The sequence below is a fragment of the Xiphophorus maculatus genome, chromosome 14 (genome assembly GCF_002775205.1).
Source record: "Xiphophorus maculatus strain JP 163 A chromosome 14, X_maculatus-5.0-male, whole genome shotgun sequence".
NCBI lineage: Eukaryota > Metazoa > Chordata > Actinopteri > Cyprinodontiformes > Poeciliidae > Xiphophorus > Xiphophorus maculatus.
The window spans coordinates 4,385,022-4,394,927 of NC_036456.1; the positions used below are offsets into that span (position 1 = coordinate 4,385,022).

The 9,906-nt window shown below is 41.6% G+C and overlaps 1 protein-coding gene across 1 annotated transcript; it reads left to right on the forward strand.

Moving 5' to 3' along the window:
* Positions 1 to 8,304: 8,304 nt before the first annotated feature.
* Positions 8,305 to 9,678, forward strand: LOC102232380 (histone H2A.Z). The gene is made up of 5 exons (XM_005807895.2): positions 8,305 to 8,443; positions 8,725 to 8,802; positions 8,942 to 9,055; positions 9,130 to 9,259; positions 9,340 to 9,678. Exons 1-5 carry the CDS (start codon positions 8,441 to 8,443, stop codon positions 9,399 to 9,401), a joined length of 387 nt encoding a protein of 128 aa, XP_005807952.1. The 5' UTR covers positions 8,305 to 8,440; the 3' UTR covers positions 9,402 to 9,678.
* The last annotated feature ends 228 nt before the right edge of the window (positions 9,679 to 9,906 follow it).

Genomic DNA, 9,906 nt, shown 5'->3' on the forward strand with positions numbered 1-9,906 from the left:
TGCAAAAAAACACACAAAAAAAATCTTCTTAGGTAAGGAGGGAAATCTTGATTGATTGAATTTCCACCAGGAATTTAATCCTGGTGGAAATGGGAAACCTGTTGAGAGAGTGGAGGATGGAAGTGATGTGGTCATGTTTGTGTGCTCTCATCAAGATCCTAGCTGCAGAGTGTTGGATGTATTGGAGCCTCTGCAGGCTCTTGGTAGGAATCCCACTGAAAAGTGTATTCAAGCAGTACAGTCTGGAGGAGACAAAGGCAGGGAGCAGTTTTTCTGTGTCTGAGAGGGAGAGTATAAGACGGATTATGGAAATGTTTCATAGGCAATAGAAGGAGGTCTTGATATGAGATTCAAAAGTCATTTTACACCAAGACTTGTGACTACTGACGAAAGTGGAATACTGAACCAGAGAAGGAGATGCTGGTTATGGATGATGATTGGGTTTGATGAGAAGTGCCCACTAGAATGGCTTCATCTTTGAAGCTGTTGTGTTGGAGAAAGCTGTGCTCTATCCATAACTTTATCTCCTCCAGACAAGTGGTGAGTTTTGATGAGGAAGTTGGTGGTGTAGCATTGAAGCGCTTTGGGGTCCTCTGGACCATACCTGTCAGGTCTCCCGTTTTTACCTCCCTCTCCCGCCGTCCTCACGTATTAGTATTTTCCCATAAACATCCTGTATTGTGCACCCCCTCACTCTGATAATACCACCAGACAGTGAGATTTCCCATATTCTCAAGTCCAAAACTTGACGGGTATGCTCTGGACTGCTTCTTGATGAGGGAACTGCATACCACCCAGAAGCTGCACCTGCCCATCACACCTTGTAGAGGAGGAAGAGGAGAGAGCAGATACACAACAAGCAGCACACTGGTCTGTGAATATGACAGATAGAGGACACAGCTTCTCTACTTCCACCACTTTATGATAAGACAAACAGACGTGATGGTGTAACTGTACTTAAGTATTTATAGTTCACTAATATGTGTGAACACTGAAGGGAACTGAATGGAAAGGGGTGAAGAGAAGCAGCAGCAGTTTAAGCTTTATTCTAATGAGGCTGAGTATTTCTCCTCTAAGTTGACCCACATCCTTCTAGGATGATGTCATCAGCTAAAATTATTAGCAGCTATGGGAACTGCTGGTCTTATGGTGGCTGTTAGTATTCAGAAAGAATCACTGTAGAACTTCTTGTCTTCAGAGCATGTTTTAAATCAAAGGACATTTACTTGCTCTTCTTTGCAGAGTGAGGAAATACTCCACACTTCACATGCAATATTTTCCCACTAAACCTACTTTGCTTACTTCCTCTTGTATAACCAACACAGAGTGACATCACAACTTCTCACGCTCTTTGTCCTTTTTCTCTTCCTGTGAGCCCTCTGGTCTTAACAGTCCCAGACTTTTGTTTTTCTTCTATCAGATACTGCTAGCCCCAGGTCTCTCTCTCTGAAGTGCATACAGCCATCGCTAAATATTTCTGGCACATCATTGACTGCCTCATGTGCAGCTATTACCATATTTCAAAATAAGAGACTTCAAACTAAGGTGTGTCAGGGTTCTTAAAGTGACTTCATCTGTTGAACGTGATGGGAGTCTCTGCAACTTTGCGATATGATTAGGGTAGCAGCCAGTTTTAATTATTTAATGATTATTGATTATTCTGACAATTGATTAATTGGACAGAAGAAATTGGTACATTCTAGAGGTTTTTCATTGAAGGTTTGTTTACACCATTGTTTTAGTGAATACTTGATCATTTGTAAAACTCTGGCCTTTCTGCTTGACCCAATAGTGATCTGTTGAATATGTTTTGGATTAACTGGATTAATTTTTACAACAATTTTAACCGGATGCAGCTATAAATGTTACTTGAGTCAAGGTAGAACATATTTAAAGACAAAGCTTTTTTGTCTTAGCTGTAAAATGCAAATGCTTACTGTACTGTTTTTGCTTAATTACTGCTCAGAATATTTTGTTCTTTCAGAAATATGAATGGAACTTAACCAGAAACTGCAGATAGTGCTTATTTGTGTGGATGATGAAAGTCTACCAGGGAGAGGTGAGTGAGATTAGTGAGAATGAGCGACGGAGATTCCAGAGATGATCCAGGTGGCACTGAGTACAGATGAGAATAGAAGCCCATTTATGCCACTGTAATGAAATGATAGACCGCTGCAGATACGCACCAGCCCCTTGGACATCCTCCAGGGAAAAGCATGTAAGATGATGGATCTTATTTTTATATAAGACTGTAGTGCAGGTACAGACACATTAGGTAGTTTGAAGAAGAGGTATTGAGAGAGAGAGAGAGAGAGAGAGAGAGAGAGAGAGAGTTGGTGGAAGTGAGGCAACTGAGATATCTCTGTCTTTCTAAACTAAGACCTTGTGTCCTGACCGAGGTGTATCAAAACGTCCCAATAACTTTGAATTTGGAATAGCGTTTCTCAACGGGGGCGGTATCGCCCCCTGGGGGCCGTTCAAAGGACGGCGGGGGACGCTGGCAGAAATTTTTACAAAAGGGGGGCGCTGGGATTCTTTTGCTCGAAGGTAAACTTTACACCTTAAATGCACAATGCCAGTTTAGACTTTGAGCAACTTGCTAAAACTGTATTGTGTAACATTCAAACATGCTTGGCTGCAACTGCAGCTCTTCTCTTCAGTGTTTGTTAACTTTTGGCGCAGCTCCGCGCTCCTGCTACTGATAGCTTCACCGCATCAGTTCAGCGATGGACCGGCTGATGACGCTGCTGTTATTCACCTGTCTGGTGTCTGATTTTCAAATATTTTATGTTTTATTGAGGATTTTTGTACTTATGTTTTGGCAGTGCTGTGATCATGTCAAAGCAGCAAATTATATTAAAAAGTGTTTTAATGTTCGTCTGGATGCTGCACGTTTCCATGGAAGGACAACAGAAAATCTCGCTTATAAACTTGTCACGATATCCTCCCTATGTATCTCTCAGAAAAATGAACCCATTTAAATAAAGAAATCCCTCGATGGATGATACCTCAATAGAGAGCGTTCATTTTATAGAGTTAACAGTGGTTCTGTAGGTGATCTGGTATGAAACGGTAGCACCACAGCACTTTTGAATTTTCATCATCAGAATACCAGAGCTAAAAGGTTTACGTCAGTCTGCTTTTCTCCAACTTCCCGACCGCTCCGTAAAAAACAAACAAACAAAAAAACGATGCGCACGTTGCGCGAAACAGGAGAACCGTGACATAGGACGGAGCAACTAACTATTAATCTATAAATCAATAGACAGGTCTATATAAAGATATAATCCATGTTCCTGTCTCATATTTGTATGGCATTAAAAGGATCTGGAACTTTTGTTTTTCCACTGAAAGCTCTGGTTTACACAGTAAATGCCATCTGGGTGAAATTTTATGGATGATAATCTGATGTCCCATTCTCCTGAAGGCAGCACCGAGCTGCACTACCAGAAACTAACAGAAACATTGGAGAGAAGAAGAGTTATGATTGACATAGTTGCAGACATCCATGTTTTTATGTTGCAGAGCTCAGTCTTTTTGCAAATAGTTCAAAGTTTAAACTGGCATTGTTGTACATCTTTTATCTGGTCATTTTGTGTAATATTTAACAACTAGAAAATGGCACAGAACAACAATATTTTTTCCACTCTGATTGGCTGCTGTTAGGCCTACCAATTTTAAGTTGAATGTCCATTGCATTTTTCTTAGACGCCTGTAAAAATAATTTCTATTGGCATTGCTTTTCTGTTCTCTGGGAAATTATTTTTGATGATAACTCCAGAAACAACCATAAAAATAAAAACATCAACAACAGTGATAGTAATATTAATAATAAAATAATATTCAGTGCATAGTAGCCTACAAATTCTTAGATGGGGGGCAATGAGGAACCTGGATAATGGACAGGGGGCGCTGGCCCAAAAAGGGTTGAGAAACACTGATTTGTGGAACCTCTCTGAGGTTTGGATTTGAGTCCAGACCAGACCAGAGTATCTGCTGCTTTTGCAACAGGTGCCCTAAGTTAAGCTTCCAACCTTCTCCCGAAGTTCTGGTAAAGACTCTGTAGTATAAGTCCTGTTTGCACAGCAGGAGGAAGGAAAGCTACAGATGGATGAGAGGGAAGCTTGTAAGTTTTTGAAAATCAAGCATTTAAAGCAGAGTGTCAGGATGCAGAAACTCTATGGGGTGATAGACAAAGACTCTAGGCCTGACAGAAGGAAGAGAGTGAGCAGGCAGCGGAGGTCAGAGGAGAGAGTGAGTGACTGGCTGCTGAAAGGGGAGTGAGCCTGAGAATGAATGGTGTTTGACTGAGGGGAGATGAGCCCACCACCAGCTGTGTGTGTTGTCTCAGATGTACACACATGTATACACATACAGCCTTATCAAGTTCCCACACAGTCTAACTCTACCCCGTTACACATTAACACAACATAAAACTGGCATCTCTAACTTTTACAGTAGCTGTTCCCCAATCAGCTACTGCTGATAATAAACTTGAAGCAATAAGAGCAGAAAGGAAATAATTTTATTCATTTAAGATTATCTAACATTTTGGCACATTACAGCCACAAACCTTGATAGATTTGCTTGGGGTTTTATATGATTGGCCTACACGAAGTGACTAAAACATCAGGAGCCTGTCACTAATACCGTGTTTTTCTGTGTGTTTATTTTAAGTTTCCTGTGTCTCTGTGTCTCCGTGTTGTCCTGTTCTCCCCTCGATTACTCCCAGGTGTTTCTAGTTTCCCCAATTACCTCCTGTGTATTTAGTGTCACCTGTGTGTCTTTGTCGGGTCCTCGTCTCTTTTGGCGTCTAGTCTGTCAGTCCGTCGTCTCGTCAGTTGTTTAATGGTTGCTACCGGAGTCGAGCCCTGGCTTCCGCTCGGCCATGCTGCCCGTTTGTATGGGACCATGTTGGACTGTGTTGCACTGGACATTCATCATTAAAATCATTTACTCACTTCAACCTGGGTCTACAGCGTCTGCCTCACCACCTACACCACACCGTTTCATGACAAATACTATCCAGACTCCTGAACAGCAGTGCAAATCCTGCAGGTATGTGAATACACGTGGGGAAGCTTCAGGCTCAGGCCCCTCCTGAACCATCAGGAGGATGTCCCTACCAACGGTAGGGAGAAAACATCTGAAGGGCCTCAACCACTGAGGCCCTTTAGACTTGTATCTGATGAAGACCCTCAAGAGGTTGATTCTCAAGCATCTTTGCCCCATAGTGAGGTCTTCATTGGATCAGCTGCAGCTCGTCTATAAGCCGAGCATCGGACTGGATGATGCTATCATCTACAAACTGAACGTTTACTATGACTATCTGTTTGACCTTTCACCCAATAGCAGTGGCAGTTTCTGATACGAGCAACATGGGCAACTGCTATCTTGTGTAGGGGGTGTGGAGTTTTAACATCTTCATTGAGGTTTGGGGGTTTGGGTTGTGCTAGGATGGCCTCTGCCCAATAAGGTTGAAAACAGACTCACCAGAGGTAAAAAGAATGGGCTTTATACTTACTTACTTAAGACCTGTTGTTATTTTATCAACATCCAGGTCAATTATTAGCTTAGGTGAACTATATTGTTTTAGAAGATAACTTTAACTTTGTTTTTACAGTCCACTGTGGAAGCTATGAGAGTAATATTATTAATCAAATGCAACAAACAAATACACAGATTACAACTGTGACGTTCTACAGAAGCACCATAGAGAGCATTCTGACCAGCTGCCTCTCTGTGTGGTGTGGAGGCTGCAGCGCCTCTGACTGTAAGAACGTGAGGAGAGTGGTGCGGACAGCAGAGAGGATCATCGGGGCCCCCCTTCCCTCCATTCAGGACATTTCATCCCAGCGCTGCGTGTCCCGAGGCCGAAACATTGTCAGTGACCCCTCACACCCCCACCATGGACTGTTCTCCCTGCTGCCCTCTGGAAAGAGGTTCCGCAGCATCCGGTGTAGGTCCACCAGGTTCCGAAACAGCTTTTTCCCACTTGCCATCAGACTGCTGAACTCTTAACTGGACTGCACTCAAAAACTGGTCTCCACTTCATACCTTGCACATATACATAGCTAAATAACTTCCATTTTTCTGTCAGTCCTGCACTTTATACTTTATATTTTATATTCATATTTATATTCATATTTTATACTGTATTTTATTTTATTCTGGAGTAACCTCACAACATTGGAACCTCAAAACATTGTCCTGAGCCATATGCAACAAAATTTCATTCTGTATACACCCTGTGCATGCAAAATGACAATAAAGTCAGTCTAAGTCTAAGTCTAACTATCAGAGGTGGCAACAGCTCACTGGGTTATTTATTATTAAGTATAAACTCTTAAAGTTGATCTCAGACTGTATAAAAGGTTTGACAGTCTATAGCAGTGGTCCCCAACCAGCGGTCCGCGGACCAATTGGTACCGGCCGCGCAAGAAATAACGAACTACTTCCGGATCTTTTATTTTGAAAATCCTAAGCCGGATTTTACCGGTTACGTCTTGCGCGTCAAGATTGAGCCAATGGGCTCTTTGCACCTGCTGCGCTGACGTCACAACCGCGCGGCTCTATTTTTTCCGCTTTGAGTTACCATGACAGCTAGAAAAGACAAGGTCTTATTTCAGACACAAATAAAATAATACTATGAACATTGCTGTCTTCCTAATATAATGGGCTTTTAAGTTTTCATGGATTTCCAAGCGGTCCTGAATTAAGAATATGGTGGCTTGTAAATATTCGTTGCTACCAGTTAAAGCTAACGCCGCACAGCAAAGTTTACAGCCTTCACTTCACTCTGGATCAGCTTCTTCAGCCCAAGGAAGAAGGTAAAAGAGCCTCCTGTGTTATTTCCATGGAATCACTTCTGTATTCAGCCTGAAAGAGAGTTTATGGGAAAGAGAGAGCAGACCAGAGCCAGACAACCGAGCTACTGATCCGCCTGTACACACTGCTGCAAACACCGTCCTGCTTCACAAGAAGCATGCAAAACTAATAAAGCGAAGTAACACGGAGACCTTAAGGAACACGGCCATATTTTTCTAAAAGCAACAACTTTGAACCTGAGCAGTCAGCTGAACTAGAACTCCGACACCAGAGCCGCTCTACTGTTAAGCTATGGGCTTGTTGTTCCTCAGGCTTCAGAAGCAAAATGCCTGAACCATAAAATCCCCTGTTACTTGGTCTCTGACACTGACGACAATAAACCACGTAATATACTTGAAAATAAGGTAAAAAACATTGTCCATTAGAATGGATGAAAAATGTTTAGATACTTAAATAGCACATTTTTACAAGAAAAATGTCTAGCATAAGCTAAAGCTAATGTTAGCCACAAAGTTTAAAGAAAGTAAAACTCACCTTTGTATCTGTGTATAACGAGGCGAACATCTTAAAACCTTTCTCCAGCTTACTTGTCGGGGCTTCGGATCGATGTACATCATTAATTGTTACCTTGGACAAGCCCTGCAAACACCCAGTGTACAGTGCCTTTTTCAATAGATCGGAAAAGATTGAGCCGCTTTTCCCCGAACGCGGAAGCTGAGGTGCAAAGAGCCCATTGAATGAGTAACAAAACAACATAGGAGTACTGCGCTCCCCTCAGCCCCCACCTCTGTCCGCAGCAACATTGCGAAGGGCTGACCGGTCCACGCGACTAAAAAGGTTGGGGACCGCTGGTCTATAGTTCACCTTGATAAAAACAAATAAACACCAACACTGACCTCATGCGGTCATAAGTATGAAGTACATCCTCATATTAATGTGCAAAAAGAAAAGCTGACTTTGGAATGAATGCTGATCGGTTTTCCAAAGATAGGAAAATAATCCAAAACATTTTGAAATTTTAAGATTATATAAAGACAAATTCTGTCATGTATTGAGAAACCAGATGCATCATTCAGCGTTAACAATAATCATACATTAGGTTATTTATGCTAAAAAAAAAATAACACCAAAAGCTCCCAAACTGAGACAAACTTAATTTATTTTGACACGGACATGTTAAAAACTAACAGTGGCTAAAAGGGGAGAGAAAAAACAACACATTTATGAACACGTTTTGTAAAACATATTTTGTATGTTATGTGTAAGTTGAGACAAGTTATTCTTACGAAGTTTTCCAATATTTTTAAACATTACATTTAAAAAAAAATCTTCTCTGATATTTTATGTTGAGAAGCGGAAGAGAAGAGCCTTCAAACAAAAGTACTACATTACCCATAGGAAACATTCACAGAACTTTACCACGAAGGTGTTGTTGATTGGCTGAATACATGTGATATGTGATTGGCTAGTGGAAGGAACCCGGATAAAGTGAGTATATAAATGAGGAACGGTTGGCGAGCGGGTCAAGTTGTTTCAGCAGCGGCTAAAGACAATAGCAAGAAAATCTGTATTTTGTACTGCGGTGTAAGGTTTTATCTGAGAAAAATATAAAATGGTATGTATCGCTGATCGTATTTGGTAATATGTCCGCTACAACATAATGTATTTTTGTTTTTAAAAAAGCTGTATTTCATTGATATTTTCTTATTTTTTTTGTCATTAGCATGTAGCCGTTAGCTGCTGGTAGCTTAGCGTGCTAACCGATAGCTTTGAAAAAACAGCGGGTATCTAAACGATAAAAGCGTTTGTTAATTCGCTTTTTTTTATTTGAACTGTGCTTGGCGGTACTTATCCGCTGAGCTGTTGCAAACGGTGGCCGCTCTCTGTGTTCCCCAGGCTGGCGGTAAGGCTGGGAAGGACTCCGGAAAGACCAAGACAAAGGCTATTTCGCGCTCACAGAGAGCAGGACTGCAGGTCTGAACACATTCATTCATTGCCACAGCTTTTCCTCCGTTCACATCGCAGAGGCTGCTCCACCGGCGGCCGTCCCATCAGCTGCGAACCGTATTGTTTCTCAGATTTTTAATGGTTGTTTCATTCGTTCTCCACGCAGTTCCCAGTGGGTCGTATCCATAGACACCTGAAGTCCAGAACCACCAGCCATGGTAGAGTGGGAGCCACAGCAGCAGTGTACAGCGCAGCTATTCTTGAATACCTCACTGCTGAGGTATTGTTAAAAAATGTAAAATTAGTTTAAAGAGTTGATCTATGTGTCCATTAAAGCATCCCGACTCTGTCCAGGTTTTGGAGTTAGCAGGAAATGCATCAAAGGACCTTAAAGTGAAGCGAATCACTCCACGCCACTTGCAGCTTGCCATCAGAGGAGATGAGGAGCTTGATTCTCTTATCAAGGCCACAATTGCTGGTGGAGGTAAAGATGCTTTTAGACACCTTGATATTTGACCTCCTTTAAACGTGGTTTTGTTTTCTAATGCTGTTTTTCTTGGTCAGGTGTGATCCCACACATCCACAAGTCTCTAATTGGAAAGAAGGGCCAGCAGAAGACTGTATAACCTGAGGTGCTCTGGATGGTGTGATGTCTCAGGATTGAAGTCTGCATCTGAAGTGGTTAAATGTCTTGGATCCAAACATGTTTAGAAATTTTTATGGTTAATCTTGCATTTATTCACCTGGGTTTTTATTACCTTTTTTTCTGTCTCAAGTGGCTTCAAAGAAGCTTTCTTTCCCTTTTTTTCCTGGTGCTTCAGTTTGTTATCCATGCTGTGTGGCATTCCCATGTTTAAAGTGGTGTTTTAATAAAGCCCTTGTTGGGCATTTGTTCTGTTTTTCCTTTTGTTTGCCTTGAGGTTTTTTCTTTTTCTCAAAATACTTGCCATTAAAGTTTGCAATAGGAATGCTCCCTTAATCCAGAGTTTCTCCTGGGACAGTCTGAAATCCATAAGCAAACGAGTTTGTGGTTCAATATGGAAGCTGTGCATATGGAATAAAGCAGGCTGATGTAAATCAATAAAACCTCTCGGTTGTACATTTGAAAATAGTGCACAGTTGGTTAAAATT